The sequence below is a fragment of the Narcine bancroftii genome, chromosome 4, assembly GCF_036971445.1.
Source record: "Narcine bancroftii isolate sNarBan1 chromosome 4, sNarBan1.hap1, whole genome shotgun sequence".
In the NCBI taxonomy this organism is placed as follows: Eukaryota; Metazoa; Chordata; class Chondrichthyes; order Torpediniformes; family Narcinidae; genus Narcine; species Narcine bancroftii.
The window spans coordinates 290949703-290967167 of NC_091472.1; the positions used below are offsets into that span (position 1 = coordinate 290949703).

The 17465-nt window shown below is 37.3% G+C and overlaps 1 protein-coding gene across 2 annotated transcripts in view; it reads left to right on the forward strand.

The window, feature by feature from the left end:
* ifih1 (interferon induced with helicase C domain 1) overlaps positions 1-17465 on the forward strand; it is a 104736-nt gene that overhangs the window by 61691 nt on the left and 25580 nt on the right. For both annotated transcript variants that reach the window (XM_069935355.1, XM_069935356.1), the window contains 3 exons: positions 9721-9944; positions 14798-15008; positions 16758-16963. In XM_069935355.1, the coding sequence (XP_069791456.1) occupies positions 9721-9944; positions 14798-15008; positions 16758-16963 (641 nt within the window). The remainder of the gene's footprint in view (positions 1-9720; positions 9945-14797; positions 15009-16757; positions 16964-17465) is intronic.

Here is a 17465-nt window from a genome sequence, read left to right on the forward strand (position 1 = left end):
TAACTTAGCTGGAGCTGTGAAGATATGCCACACCAGTGATTTAGCTCTGCAGCACACAAGAAAATTCAACACACACACACACGATATAGGAAACAACAAAAAGATGGAGAGACATTCAAAAGAAGCAGATGAAATTTTTTAATAGCTTCACAAGATGCTTCCACACGTGCTTTAACTGTATTCAATTCTGAACTTATACGAACATTCATTTGAGCCAGCTCATTCATTATAGACTGGATGACAGCATTTAACTGCTTATATTGTAGCTCAGAAAAGCTCAGCCCTGCTTTCTCTGATGTAGTGACAGAACCAGGTAAATGCAGCTCCTGCTGCAACTCAACAAAAGGCATTTTAACGGTTTTACTGCGGGTTTGGACTCCCAGCGATGGAACCCCGACTTCCTCAGCAGTGTCGACGCTGGTCTCCCCCCACAGCTCGCTGTTTTTTTCACAAAATCACGGAGGAGATCAATATCTTCAGGTTGGAATGCTTCCTGAAGCATTTCAGACAATGGAGTCATCTTCCTGCGTGCTCCCTCCGTTAAAATCGAAAGGCTTCCAGAATCAGGATCCATTTCTTGGGAACATGCACCTTCCTCCAGAGAACGGGTAATTCCAGCGCCATCCTTCACTTGGTGAGTAGTGGACATTTTTTTTTTCAGCTCCCACAGGCAGTCTTTGTGGTTTAGGCACTAAGGAAGTTAAACCTGAAGCTGTAACAGGTTGTTTAGGCCCCAAATCTTCAACACTTCGAAAATGTAACTTCTGCACTTGAGGTTTAATCTTTTTACCATTAATGGCCATAACAGTTCCTTAATACTTTAAAACTAAAATTTAAAAAGTTTAAACTTGAAAACAAGTGAAACCTATTGTGTTAGCTGATGCATTATCTAGGGCAACGATGAAGCACACAGCGAGAGTTCAACAGAGATCAATGTGAATCTCCACGTGAATCTGATCACTGAATCTCTTCCAATATCCAACATGAAATCCAAGCAAATCACAGCTGAAACAGAAAAGGACACAGTTCTACAGAAGGTCATCAAGAAACTGGCTGAATGGGTACTTAAAAGTCCAGCCAGAGAGGTCAAGATCACGTCTAGACTCTACGCCATTTTGCCACGCCCCCCCCATGAATGCCAATAAAAAGAGAGAATCTTATCAGATTCCAGCCAGGGATGAAATTAAAAGTGAGATGGCCAGTGCAAAGTTTTTCACTAAAATGGATGCATCCCAGGCTTCTGGCAATTAAAACTATAATGATAGCACAAAATACTGTATACTTAATACCCCTTTTGGCCAATACTCCTGTCTAAGGATGCCTTTTGGAATTTCCTCAGCTTTGGAAGTGTTCCACAGACAATGGAGCACATTATTGAAGGCATAAATGGGGTACGCGTGTACATTCATGACATGACCCTATGGGGATCCACACAAGAACAACACAGCGAGAGGCTCATCAAAGTGCTACCACGTATCCAGAAGTATGGATTAAAGTTAAACAGAGAAAGATGTCAGTTTGGTTTGAAGAAAGATTCCTTTCTGGAAGATTAAACTGTCAGAGCCATGTGTGGAGCCGGACAAGAGCAAAGTGAAAGCAATTTTAGAGATACCTAGACCCACTGACAAAAAAAGGCATATTGAGAGTGCTGGGAATGATCAATTTCATTGGTAAGTTCACACCAAACCTGTCTTCCAAAACAATGTTCCCAAGGAATTTTTTACAGGACAAATGTGAATTCAAGTGGACAGCAAACCACGAGGAAGAATGGAGATGACTGAAGACCATTCTAACTACAGAACCAGTGCTTTGATGCATCCAGAAGGTTGAGAATATCTACGGACGCTTCAAAAGATGGAATAGGTGCCATACTACTTCAGGCTGTGGGAGAAGATTGGAGGCCAGTATCATGCACATCAAGGATGATGACAACATCTGAATGTCAATATGCAAAGTTCAAGAAAGAGTGTGTAGGTCTGGTCTATGGACTTAAGAAATTCCATAGTTATGTGTATGGTCAACCAACATTCATGGCAGAGGCAGACCATACACATAACTGTGGAATTTCTTGAGTCCATATTAATATTAATAGCAATAATCAAGAAAAATCTCAGTGAAATGTCGCCGAGAATCCAAAAACTGATGATGATACTACAATGTTATGACTTTGAATTGGTGTACACACCAGGGAAACCTATTGTGTTAGCTGATGCATTATCTAGGGCAACGATGAAGCACACAGCGAGAGTTCAACAGAGATCAATGTGAATCTCCACGTGAATCTGATCACTGAATCTCTTCCAATATCCAACATGAAATCCAAGCAAATCACAGCTGAAACAGAAAAGGACACAGTTCTACAGAAGGTCATCAAGAAACTGAATTAAAAATGGCCTAATGGTGAATGTCAGCCAAACTACAACATCAGAGCTGAGCTGAGTGTTGTCAATGGGCTTCTACTCAGTGAGAGCAGAATTGTCATTCCTCATTCACCGCGACAAGAGATGCTGAAAAGGGTGCATGAGGGGCACCTTGGAATGAAAAAATGCAAGAGGAGGGCCAGGACTGATGTTTATTGACAGGATGGTTTCAAGCTGTGAGACTTGTTTGAAACATCACGCAAAGCAGACAAAAGAACCCATGATAATAACTGACATACCAGCAGAACCATGGCAGAAAGTTGGCACTGATCTGTTCCATGTAGATGGAAAGAATTACTTGCTGGTTATTGACTATCTATCGACCTATCTAGAGATTGCACTGCTTACAAATATGTCTTGCTGCTTGTGTGATCAAATATATGAAATCAATCTTTACAAGACATGGAATTTCTCAAATTGTCTACAGTGAAAAGAGACCGTGCTACAGTGTAAGGAATTCCAAAACTTTGCACAAGTGTATGATTTTCGACATGCGACTTCATCCTCTACATCCACAGTCAAAGGATAAAGCAGAGAAACGAGTTCACATAGTTAAATAGTTGCTCAAGAAAGCACAAGCCAGTGGCTCAGATCCTTATATAGCTCTATTGAGAAAAAAGAGCTTCACTACCTGAAGGTGGCATGTCACCCACTGAGCTCCTGATAAGACTGCACTCCTGATAAGACTGCACTCCACACTTCACTACTCTGTAGACCCTACAAACAAGAACAGATGTCGAATGGAAACAAAAAGCATCTGCAATGGAGACAAAAAGCAAACTTTGACAAGGCAGCAAGAAACTTAGGGCCACTGGACCAACATGACACAGTGAGACTCAGAGATTCCAACACTTGGGACAAAAAGGCCACTGGTCTGGAGGAAGTAACTCCAAGATCCTCCAATGTCAGAACAGGGGATGGTCAAATACTGACGAGGAATTGAAAGAGCCTGCTGAAAATGTAAGAGATACTGCAGGAACAAACAAATGCAGAAGATCCAGCCTGCACAGCAACAGAGGAAACACTACCTGTGCTAGACAGTAGTGGACCAGCAGAGCCAACTCAAGCACCACATGTCATCAAAGCAGTTGACAGACTGAATCACTAGAAGAAAAATAACTGCACTCTAAAAAAGTTTGTTCTGCTGATGTAGTTTTGTATATGTTGAACTTTAAATTGAAATGAATACTGTATTAGTGTGTCAAGTTATTAGATTATCATTACATTCTCTTTCCTTGAGATGTTTAAAGTGCTAGTAATCCTCCTGACCATTAGAGGGAGTTGGAGACTAGTTTGTTGGTGTTCGGTTGGATTCAAGATGGATGCCTCCTCATGGTCATGTGTGAGTTCTTTAGCTAATAAAGAATAGCTGTTTTAAAAGAACTCCAGTTTCTTTATTACAACAAAATAAATATCACGGTAAAGGTAACTGATTCCTGATCTCAAACCTAATGTGCAATGGCATCGGATTGCATTCATATATTTCATATATATACTGTTTCATTCTTACTAGTTTCTTGTCTACCACAAGCTAAAAGAGTAATTTGTTTTTGTTTATTTCTATGCCTGCAATTTTTATCATTTGCCCAGTTATCAATCTCAGTTCTGATTATCATTGAAATCTGTCATCAAACTGCAAGAAAAGGAGAACGAGGAAACAAACTGTAAACCTAAACAAAAATGGGAACAAGATCTAAACATAAAGATAAAGAATGAAACATGAGAAAAGCTATGCTCCGGAACTATGAGAAATACAATAAACACGAGGTTACGCATGATACAATATAATTGGTTACACATCACACCCTAAAAGTTAAATAAATGGAACCCAACAGTATCAGACAGATGTTTTCGCTGTAAAAAGGAAACGGGAACAACAATTCATGCAATTTGGACATGTGAGAAAGTGGAAAAATTTTGGGAAGATCTAAACCAGATCAAATAAAATCACAAAAAGCAATATACCAAAAAAACCCAGAGATCTTCCTTCTAAGTAATATAAGAAATAAAGAATTTGGACTCGATTTGGATGGAGCACAAAAAAGATTTATTATGATAGCCCTAGCTGTAGCAAAAAAATGTATTTTGTCAACCTGGAAATTAGAAGACAACTTGAGAATACAACAATGGTACATAGAAATAAATAAATGTATTCCATTAGAAAAAATAACATATAATTTAAGAAATAACATCACAATATTCAAACAAATATGGGAACCATACATGAAATACAATAGAGAAATCCTACCATGAACCTCCACCACCTAAAATGACAGAAGGAGAAGACAACAAAATGAACTGACTCAGTATATAAAAGTAAAAGATAAAAATTTCTTGTTTATTTTATTAAGTGACGACATTGTTTAATGGATTTAATGTATCTTATAGATTGAACTTTGAATAAATGGGAAGGGGGGAGAGGGAGGGAGGGAAGTGGGGGGAAAAGGGGAGAAAATGACACTATATATTCAAGAGAAAAATGTCTGTATGTATTTTGGTCAGTATGGTTTATTGTGTGAAAAATAAAATATTTTTTTAAAAAAAGAAATCTGTCATGTGGAAACTGGTGTACGGAACATCAGGTTGAAGAGGAAAATTGTAAACATGAGTCAGCTTTTCCCACTTCTCACATTATAGAATCCTGGCAGTTAGTCCATCTTTGTGTCTGGGAATGCAACCATGAAATGTTAAAAAGGAAAAAGATGAGAATACATTGAGAAAAATAATGATTTCTGCTTGTATTTAAGACCATTTAATTTATAAAAGTTTAATTAAAAAAAAACATTTTGTTCTATGAAGTTTGCACTTAATTTAGTTACTAAAGAGTCTTGCAAGTAGGTTTCCCTAAACAGTTCAAAGGCAGAAAAATATAATTCCTTAATCCATTCTCTGTCTCCATCGAATTCTGGCAATTTCACCCTCCATACTCATGAGATCTTTTCTCTCCTAGTTTCTCTTCATTTTGGTTTTATAGGATCCCCACCCTGCTTTTATTTTTCCTACACATTTACTCCCTTTAAGCTTCCCATTTTTTCCTAACAGTTCCCAGTTCTTAATAAAAGGTCATTAACCTGAAACTTTAATTGTTTCTCACTCCACTGTTGTAGTCTAACCTGCTGAATATTAACAGCAATTTCTGTTTTGCTCTTTGTATAATACACCCCTGATATTAGATAGAGACATTATCCCCCACTACCAACTCACTCCCCACCAAGATTTCCCCACCATAAAGAACTGTTCTTTAGCAAACAATGAGAAGTTGGAGGGATTCAACAGATCAGGCTGCATCCATAGAGAGAAATGGACACTCCACATTTTGGAACGTGAACTTGTTCTTTAACTGGATGTCTGTTTTCATTTAGTAGGAAGCATTGATCTTAGCCCAATTCTAAAATAATAATAGTCTGCATTAAAAACCTGAAGTAGGCCAATATTGTTCCCATCCAGCCTGACTTTGCATCCTGTGAAACAGGGTTAGGGTTCTCTTCCTGGTTTACTGGTGGAATTTTTATTCAGCGGACACTTCCCAAAGTTGGCATCAATAGTGATACACCCAAAAATTGTCTTTTAGTTTCAATTTTCAATCTTTCTCGTAGTACCATCAAAGAATACCTCTATCTCCTCAGGAGTTTGCAGAGGTTTGGTATTATATTGAAAACCTTGGCAAACTTTTACAGACGTGAAGTGAAAAGTGTGCTGACCTGCTGCATCACAGCCTGGTATGGGGGCACCAATACTTCTGAGCAGAAACCTCTGCAAAAGTCAGTGGACACAGCGCAGTAAATCACAGGTAAAACTCTCCCCACCATTGAGAAAATATACATGGAATGATGCTGTCAGAGAACAGCAGCAATCATCAAGGATCTGCACCCCCCCCCCCCCACCCCACGCTACCCCAGGACATGCTCTGTTCTCACTGCTGCTATTAGGAAAGAGGTGTAGTTGCAACAAGACTCATACCACCGGGTTCAGTAACAGTTGTTACCCTCTTCACCATCAGATTCTTAAGCAACAAACTTAGAAACTCATTTAAAGATTTGCTAATTACAGTACAACTCTGATCATCTGAAATCCGATTCTCCAAAATCCTCATTTATCAATTTTTTTTAAAAAATGCAGATAAATGAAGATATCCAAAACAAATCAGAAATCCTCATTTATCCAAAAAAAAATTCGGAGCCGAACTGACCTCACAGGCATGAAAAAAAATTCACTTGATATTAAATTAAAATGACTATTGTCCTCATTTCAGGTAACTCCCTCCCTTCTCTCTTTCCATTTCTTCTTTACCCTCCCCTCTTGACTTTTCTCTCCAACTCCCCCTCTCAAATTGCATGCAAACACAGGGAAGAATCCCTTCTCCAGGTCTCATCAAGGAGAGCGGCCTCCCGGGCAGGAGTGGGACCTCAGGCTCAGCAGCATCCCCCCCCCACTTGGCACACGCCGACTCCAAACCCTCCCCTTAGCCTAGTGCTGCACAAGCACACTGGACCCCCCAGGGTGTGTGCGGTAGGCCTGGAGATGGATTCAGAGTCGGGACTCGGGCATCGTGAGCTCCAGTAACTGGGATGAAAAGATCAATGACAGCGGTGGGGGATACGTCGGGGATTGGCGGCAGCGGTTGGGAGGTCTCGGTGATTGGCGGCAATGTTGCGGCCAGCATTTTTTTTGGTGAGAATTAAATATTATTTTAATGTGTTTTTAAAAAAAACCTTGTGGTTTATTGATGTTTAAACATTAATATGTGATTTGCTATTGCTACTGGATTGGTTTTTTTTTAAAAAAAAATGACCAGTTAACCAAAAAAAAAGTTTATCACAACCATTTTGGATAATCGGAGTTGGACTGTGATTATTATTGAATATTTAATTTTTTGATAGGGCATAATCAGTTTGTCTACATTTCTCTCTTGTATCTTGAGTACAGTTTTTGCACTACCGATAAGTTGAAACTTTGTCTGACCTGCAGCAAAAAGAATCTCAGGGTTTTATGTGATGTTATGTTCTTCTCTGAAAATAAATATGAACTTTGAAAAACCATGGTAACCCGGTTTATTAATCCCTTTTTCCCCATGAGTGAACACCATTTAAATGGCTAATACTTGAATGGCATTCTTTGCCCCATGGAGACACGCACTCACATGATTGCCTCGGTTGGTTTGCCATGGCATTCAAGCTCATGGTCACTCTTACTACCTCAAGATTAATCCAAACTGATACTTTCCATCACATCTGACAGATAACTGCTCTTCAGGCAAACCCTGTACTCAGAGAGAAATCCCCTTCTTTACCTTCAATTCACAAGAACAAGGCAGAACTTACCTGCATTGCAGAGACCTCCCTGGTATCCCCTTTCCTGGAAGACTAAGCTCCAATTCTATATGGTCTCTGCGGCTCTTTTACATTAGGAGGATGAACCCTGCAACGCTACTCCTCACCAGCCTACCTAAGCCCTCTGACACTGGGAGTGATTTCCTTTATTAATCACTGTAATATCCATTAATTAAATAGCAACATTCCCCTGCAACTGGAAAAGTGGTAATTATGTTGTGCTCGTGTTCCTTTAACAGCTGGCTGTTGAGATTGCAGCACTAGGCTAAATGCCAGTATTACTTAGTGTTTGGAAATGTAGGAGAATAAGGTCTAGGCCAAACTTCCCAAATGTACTAGCAGTTTTGGTTTTTAAATCATACTGCCAGGAGAGAATGAGGAAAAAGCCAAAAACGGATGAGATCCACGTATCAGGAAAACTCCTTCTGCTTTTATTAAGGTTTTATCCTCATTAATTTCCTCCTTTTTCTAGTTTTCTTCAGCATTCACATCTTTTTTTTAAAAAGTGAGCTAATGTCCTGTTCCTGGAGTCAAAATAGAGCTAGCCAATTATAAGTGTGCCAAAGAAAATCATGTTTTTGTTCAGGAGTTTTGTCCCTTGTTTACTTTCTCCCTGTTCAGTCTCAAATGAAACTCAGTAAAGATCTACATAACAAAGAACTCTCCAATTCGCTATACTTCCCCAGGTCTAACCACCTCTATGTCAAAAAAAAACTGCCATTTTTAAAGTTGTTCATTGGAAAGTATTTGCAAAAAAATATACATCTAAGTCCATTCAAAAACAGCTTTTGTAGAAACTTCAGACTTCCTGCTTCTTTTATATTTTCTTTCCACAATATTGGTACAGAAAAACACAAGCCTTTTAATGAGAATAAATGTAAGTTAAGCCTTATGAATAATTGTTTCACCATAATATTCTGGAAAATTACCCTTGCTCTTTTTCTAATTTCATTAGAACTTCAGAGAGACCTGCCAGCTCAGGGGTCACTTTCAAGTTCATATTTACTGTCAGAGTACATACCTGATAACACATACAACCATGAGGTTTTTTTTCCTGGGGACCAGGCATAATTTCTACTTGCTAGTAGTGAACCTACTCAAGAAAAAAGATACATGCCCAAAAGAGAGATACTTCAACTCACCCGCTCAGAGGGATCTGGGAGAGGATTTAATGATTGCTGTGATGGCTGTAAAAGTTCAAATTAAGAATCACTTAAAGGAGCCTTTGGAAAGAATATATCATTATAAAAATGCAGAGGAACGAGATAAAGAGGCCTGTCATCCGGGGTGTTGTTGTTCAGGGCTAGCTGTTGAGCAATGTCATGTCATCTGCTGTGTTGTAGTTCTGTGTGAGCAATTCCAAATCTCATCATATACCACTGATCTGACATAATACATTTGCACATTAATTTCAAGGTACTTGTTAACTGTGGAGTGCAACTCCAACATCTTTTAAAAAATATATGTATATCATGCCTGGCACCTTTGACTCCATCCTATAGATTTATTTGTTCCATCTATGGCACCCAGTCATGATTGTGTGCACCATCTACCAACTTCCTAAGCTTTCTTCTCAGAAGTTCCTAACCATCCTCCTCTATCCCCTAGAATGGCAAAGGCAGCTGACACGTGTACTCCTCCACATCCATTCCCTTCGGTGTCATATAGTCTAAATTATAAATTATTGATCATAAATCATTTCATTGCTGCTAGTTCAAAATCCTGGAAGCTATCCAAGAATTCATTGCTACAAGTACTGCAACTGATTAAAGAGGCTAGTATCTTCTGGAGGACAATTAGGGAGAAACAATAAATCTTAAGCGTAGCTATTTTCATGTTTTATGAATGTGAAAAAGTCAAGTTTCGAACATTTTCTGTGATTGGTATTAAATAGTTACAATGTACATCAGATCTATAACAATCTTGTTCTTTATCATCTTGAAATGTTCTATTTCACTTTCTAAATGTAGATGACGAAAATAACGAGAAAGGCCGACCTTCTCCAATTCCTGAAATCCAACTCCGAGACTATCAGCTGGAAGTAGCGGCTCCTGCCTTGGAGGGTAAAAACATCATCATTTGCTTGCCCACAGGAAGTGGAAAGACCAGAGTGGCTGTCTACATCACTAGGCATCATCTAGACAAAATGAAGTTCCTGGGAAAAACAGGGAAAGTGATTGTTCTTGTTAACAAGGTAATTAAATGTGCAATTTTTGTTTGGAAATTTTTTGTACTTGATAGAAAGATGTAAGAGAACCTTCTACAACTAATCTCAGTAGGTATACTGGATCACAGTCAAAACTTGTAAGATAGAGAAACAAAACATAGCTAACAAGAATAAAGCTGGTTGCCAGGTAAGAACCCTTGTGTATATCCTAACAGACCTCTGAACATTATGAATTTCAGATTTACTCCATCCTGCTCTTTAAATTTACCAATCAGTCATTAGATGTAATCGGAAACCGAGGATGCAAAATTATCCTCTGTCATGGATGTTTTTTTTAAATGCTACGTGGCAGTATGGCTGGAATTTTAAACATGATGATTGTGTATACTTTTCTAGTACAATCCAAACTTTCTGCTGTTTTCAAAATAATTGTTGTTTATGTGATATTTTACACACCTTAGGAGAGTGCATCTTATTTACATTATTCACATGCATATGTCACCTGCATGGCATAAATTAGAATTCAACAATCCTGCTAACATCATGCATTGAGCACATGCGGAGAAGTCACAAGAAGATTGCCTGCTTCTGCTGCTGCCCAGCTCTTTGAGCAAATCATTGGAGCCTTTTTATTGAACAGTTGGAAAGAGAGATGGCTGTGGAGGAAACATACTGATTCCCTAATTATTTAATGTTGGAGATCCAAAAGCTTTGGGGGAGACATTTGACCTAAGACGACTAATTTAAAAAAAAATTATTTAAGTTTTCCATGCATTTAAACATAGCCAGATGCAAAGTATAATAATCAAATATTAGTATCAAATCCATTACATGATGATATAAACCCCAACTCCCTCTCCCTTAAATAAACCCCAAGAAAAGAAGAAAAAGTAAAGAAATGAAATAAGAAAAAGCATAGAAAATAAATAAAGAAAAGTAGGAAAACAAGATCACCTGGTTGCCGGAAGGCCCCTCCCATACCACACGGTTTTAGTCATTTATATATTTTAATACGTCCAAGGAGGTTAATGAGGATCGAAACTTAAGGAAAAGATCTATAAATTAATTCCCCCAATTTTTAAATGCGGGCTCCACATTTTCAAAAATATATCATATTTATTTCTCAGATTATAAGAGATCTTCTCCAAAGGAACGTACCTGTGCATCTCTGGGTGTCCGATTCCAAGCAAATTGCCAAGTTTGACCAAAAAGGTTTCACTTTGGGGCAAGACCAAGTCGAATGTTAAAAAGTGCCTGGCTCCTGACCAGATCTAAAACACTGATCAGATAAATCTGACTTCAATTTATTTGACTTTTGTGGTGTGAGATATAATTGATGTAAAAAAATTATATTGAACTAATCTATATCTAACATTTATAGTATTGGTCATACTATCTTTGCACAGTTCTGATCAATTTAGTTCATCAATGTTAGTATTTAGAAATGTCTCCCAGCATGTCTGGACCTATGCATCCCCTGTTTAAAAGATCCCTTCGTGCAATAAAGTATACATAGCTGAAATACATTTCTTATTTATCTACTACATTTCAGTAATAGGGCCCAATTTATCTCTTAAATAAGTCTCGTGATGATAAATGGGTGATGATAATTAAAAAGGGTGTTATTTTGTATCCCATACTTATTTTTTTTAATTGTTCAAATGACTTTAATTACTTTCTTCTTAACAATCTTCTGTCTATCTAATTTCTTTCCAAGACCAAATGTTTAAAAATTGATTATCCATTGAGAATGGAATGTATCAAAGGCATTTTAGGCAGGACAGCACTTCTCATTCCAATTTCATCATTTACCTTATTCCAAATATTAATCAAATGCTTCAACAAGAGTGTTTCTCTCTCTCCAGATAATAATTTCGATTCCCATTTATATATAAAATCTTCCGATTTCCTCTCTCCTATTTTATCAATTTATATTTTAATCCATGCTGGTTTTTCGTCCTCTTGAAAAAAAAAGTCAAAAATCTCAATTGAGCTGCTTAAAGTTTGGTCATTGCAAACCTTCTAACAAATTTCCATGTCATTTGTTTAAAGAAACTCTTGCCATCTTACCCTTCAAAAGAAAATTTCTAATGTATTTATTTAATTCTTGAAAAAATGTTTGCGGTATCATTATTGGTAATGTTTGAAATAAATATTTTACCCTAGGAAATATATTCATTTTGACACAATTAACCCTACCCAATAGTGTTATCAGTAACTTTTTAAAATCCTCTCCAATTTTCTTAAGTAAAGATACATAATTTAATTTGTTTACATTCTCTAACTTGTTATCTACCCATATCCCTAAATATTTTATTCCATTCACCAGCCATTTAAATTGCATATCTTGTTAACACTTGAGTATAATCCCCCATAGTAAGGGACATAATTTCACTTTTATCCCAGTGTACTTTATAACCCGATACCTTGCCTTAACTCCTCCAATCTTAAATATTATTTATGTAGCGATCCTACTGGTTCCGTTGAATAAATCAAAACATCAGCAAATAAATTAATTATATATTCTTCTTGAGTAACCTTAAATCCTTTAACATCTGATCAGATTGAATCAATTCTGCAAGAGGTTCAATCACTAAAATAAATAAAGCAGGTGATAAAGGACATCCTTGCCTACAAGATCTAGTTAATGGAAATGTTGTTGAGGCCTCCCCATTTGTAGGAACTTTAGCCTTAGGATTATTATTTAAAACTTTATTCTAATTTATAAATACCCATCCCATCTCGAATCTTTCAAACACCTTAAACAAAAGTCCCATTCTAATTTTTAAATGTTTTTTCCTGCATCCAAAGCAACTAACCCGCTTTTGTGCTAAGTGTGTTAATACTAAGTAATCTGCAGATTTTCTCTTTTTTGTAAACCCTGTCTAGTCCATATTTATCAACTTCGGTAAAAGATCATCTATTAGCTAAGATTTTTGCAATTATCTTGTAGTCTGCTGTAATGGATAACAATTTTGGGGAATTTGTAAAATTTAGTGTGAAGTTACATACATACACACATTTTAAAAAAGATTTTATTTGAAAGACTGAAGAATTCATATTCAATAACATTGCAGGATATCTGGAGAATGTGATGCACATTTCACAAGTAGATACTAATTGAAATGATGTAGCCAGTTTGTCTCCAGTCCATTCATTTTATGACAAGTACCTTTCTGCATAGTGCTCACAGAAAGGACACTCCTGGGTTTTGTTTATCGAAGACAACATCTTGACGAAGGAGAAGAACTCCTGTTGTTTGCTGAAGAAGGTGAGGGTTTTTGCAAGTGAAAGAGTCACATGGGGTTTCTGGCAGTTGGAGAAAGAGAGAGAGAGAGAACAAGCTCTCTCGGCTAGTGTGTATAACACTGAAAACAGTTGAACAGTGCAAGCCAGGAAGAGCTGGTTGGAAACAGAAAGCTCCAGAGTGACAGATTGCTGGAAGTGCTATCTGTCTGATGTTTCTTGGAATAAGAGGAACAGAACAGAACTCAGTGGTGGTAGCCTGAAGAAAGAGGTTACCATCTGGAAAACCCTGATGGGGCAAGTTTCATCAGCGAGACTTTGAGGTGACTAGTGGTGGTACCTCAGTTGTGGAAATCCTGGAACAACAAATCTCTCTCTGAAAATCCTACAAGAACCTTCCTGAGCGGTAAACATTTACCTTTTGAGCGCCAAAGCCTGGTGAACTTTATACATGTTAAATTATGTGCACAGTATAAGAATTGCCTGCATCCAGAGAACTTGGAAGAAGGAGAAGTGAGATTGAACTGTGAACCAAAGAACATTTAAATTTACACACACATTACATACACGTATGCTTAGAATTAGAAGGGGGTTAATTTGGGTTAGTTAAGTCTAGAGATAAGTTTGATTCTGTTTTCATGTTTAAAATTGATTAAAAATAACTTTTGTTTTAAAAACCACTTGTCTTCGTGAATGTCTTTAGCTGCTGGGTTTTGGGGTCCTTTGGACTCGTAACATTACATTTAACAAAGAAATTGGTCTATAGGATGATGGTTTTTAAAGGGCTTCTAACTTTTTTTGGTATTACCATCATTATTGCAGTAGAGAAAGATTCCGGGACAGTATGTGTTACCACCGCCTGACCTAGTACATTCATAAAAGGAAGAATTGATATGTCTTTAAATTCTTTATAAAATTCAGACAAGAAGTGGAGATTTATTACTTTGTAATGAGCTTAATGCTAAAATCTTAAGGCTAAACCAGATACTGTAGATCATGGGGGTTTAGTGGTTTCTCATGCAAGAGAGAACGAGGAGGTCCTGCAGGGTTACCTGCTGGAAGAGGGAAGAGAAATCACCCAATATTATGTATGGACTGTCAAGAAACAGAGATTCCCATATCCATTTCAGTGAGAAGTTATGAATATGGAGACTTTGTTCCTCAGAGAAGAACACACAAAGGTAAACTATGATGATGTTAGAGCCAAGTATATGGATAAACAGAAATTTGGAAATCAAGTAAGTGTTTGGTTTTTTTTGCTTCACTGACAGCACTGCCATTACTTTGTTAAAATAAAACATTGTTATGAAAATTTGGCAGTGAAATACAGTATAAATTCTGTGTAGAATTTACAAGGAAAAAAAATCAAGCTTTTCTCAGTGAAGTTAAATGAAAAGATCTGCAGATACTGAGGTGTAGCTCAGTACACAAAAAAAGTGGCAGGTCTGCTGAACGACCTGTTGAGATTCTCCAGCACTTTTTTATGAACTGCACTGACTGTATATGATGGAGCACTTTTCACAACTTCCATTGCAGTCAGTGTTTAAGGCATCACTGCTATATCAAAAAGAAAGCATTAAAAAACAATAAGTTTATAATTTATTCAAACAGCTTGACAAAATTGCATGTTTCAGATACCCCTGGTTGACCAACATTTCCGTAAAGAGTTCAATCCATTCCTGAAGGATAAGTACAGTGTCAGCAAGATAAGTGGCGACACCCAGCTGAAGATCTCCTTCCCTCAAGTGGTGCGTGAGAATGATATTATCATCTGTACAGCTCAGATCCTGGAGAATCAGCTGGCTGAACCCAGTAATGTTGATGATAATGATCTCAAAATATCAGGTAGTTTTTTTTGCCTCTATTGCACAATATCTTCATGTGATAATTGTTAAATCTATTGCCATAGATTTTTATGCAACAGTTATAATCCTGTTTCTAATGTATAGATAACATTTTAATCTAAGTTATGTCATTCAAAGAATTGTTAATTTGAACAATTGGTAACAAAAGGTTTCTGGAACCTAGAGAGAATGCAGAGAAGGTTCACAAGAATGTTGACAGGATGTCAGAGTTTGAGATGCAGAGAAAGGTTGAGCAGCCTGGGGCTTTTTTCTCTGGAGCGTAGAAGATTAAGGGGGGATTTGATGGAGGTGTTCAAGATTTTTAAAGAGACAGAGAGAGTGGATAGGCTTTTTCAATTAAGAGTGGGGGATATTCAAACCAGAGGCCATGGTTTGAGATTGCAGGGGGAAAATTATAAGGGGAACATGAGGGGAAATTTCTTCACGCAAAGGGTGGTTGGGATGTGGAATGAGCTTCCGGCGAGGTGGTTGAAGCAAGGACGTTATTTACATTTAAGGAAAGACTGGATAATTACATGGAGGGGAGAGGAATGGAGGAGTATGGACCAGATGCTGGTCAGTGGGACTAGGAGGGTGGGGATTTGTTCCGGCATGGACTAGTGGGGCCAAACTGGCCTGTTCTATGCTGTATATGGTTATATGGAACAAATTTGTCACCAGAATGTTATTTTGTATCAGTTTCTAGCATTTGTTGCAACTACTTTGGTTCCAGAATTAAACCCGGAACAATTTTTATTGGATTTCTACTTAATGCTTATATATTCTTCCTCTCCTGCAGGATCTTTTCACAACTGTTGTTTTTTTTAAATTTTTTCTTTGCTTTTCCCTTTTCTCAGGATCATGCACTTCTCTTCAGCTATTCCATTGTTGATATGGTCTAGGGGAAAGTAATGCATTGCGCATGTTACCGGCCATGTACTACAATAACTCAGAACATCTGGGAAGTTTGAATTCAATCCAGTCTGACTCAAAAAAATACTGCATACATATTGTGTGATGCCACAGCACATTTCCCCTCAGGTAGTCCAAGTGTCAGACTTGTTAATGTACAAAATAACCCTGGCAATTACAATGAAACACAACAAAATGTAACCACTGAGAAACCAATGAGAATCTGACAGGACACAATGGGTCAGGTGGGACACCTTAATGTCCTATCTGAACCGTTGGATAGCAGGAATCCCTCCAGCTTCTCATGATTCCAGCATCTGTGGCTTTTGTGTTTCTCTGGAATAATGCCTGGCAAAGCTCCAAAATCTCAGTACATTTCTGGATTTTACTCGTGGAGGCCCCATTGGATTTCCTATGTATTAATATTAATGAGTGGAGCATGTTAACAAAGCACATTTGTGTCTATTCCAGATATGCTCTTCTAGGATGCCAAGCTTATTTTCAAGATGACTAATGCTTAAAAACTATATTGTTTCAAAGCAAAATACTTAAAATGCAAATAATGTTAAAAATTTGATGCTAACAATAATTGTTCTACTTCAAACTAAGAATCTTTGAGGTAAACTTACATTTTCACCATCTAAATAGTCATCCAGTAGAGCATATTATAGATGGAGAAAATATTGAATTCTAATGTATCTCAAAGCAGCAATGGCATAACTTCACCATTTTACTGCCCAAAAAAAAACTATGGTTTATATGTAGAATAAAACTGATCTGGAGGTTAATGAGATCAGATTACTTAATTCCAACTTACATAACAGTTTCTTCTTAACAGATTTCTCACTGATAATAATTGATGAATGCCACCACACTCAGAAGGAAGACGTGTTCAAAAGCATAATGACAAGATACATTGAGCAAAAATTGAACAACAAGAAAGAATCCACAGTGAAGCCACTTCCACAGATTCTTGGACTAACCGCTTCACCAGGCGTGGGTGGCGCAAAGAAGAGACAACGAGCAGAATCACATATTTTACAAGTGAGATTCTGAATTTGTTCTCGTGTAGTTGTAGAATCGCACAGCATAGTAACAAAAATTTTGCAATAATCAATTTCTCTTTTTCAATATTATCATTTTTACATTGAAATTTCACATCCAAAAATACAGAGTGCATGTTAAAAATCAAAAAGATACTTTACATTAAATTGTATCATTTCATCCAAAGTACCCCACATTTTAATCAGACTGATTATATTGTATTAATATTTTATTACTTTATAAGAAAAATATAAACCCACTACCAAGAAAGAAGCTGTTTGGTCAAAAAAAGACAGAATTCTTATTAGAGTGATAAATTACCTCATTAGTCAACAGTTCTACCTTCATAACATATCAAAGATTATAAAAGTAACTCAATAAAGTGTCTCCAAAATATTTGAAAATTTTAATTCAAATCAGAAATTGACCATCTAATCTTCTCTAAATTTAAATGTGGCATGACGCCACGTAACTATTGAGCACGATTAGGCAGGGTAACGTC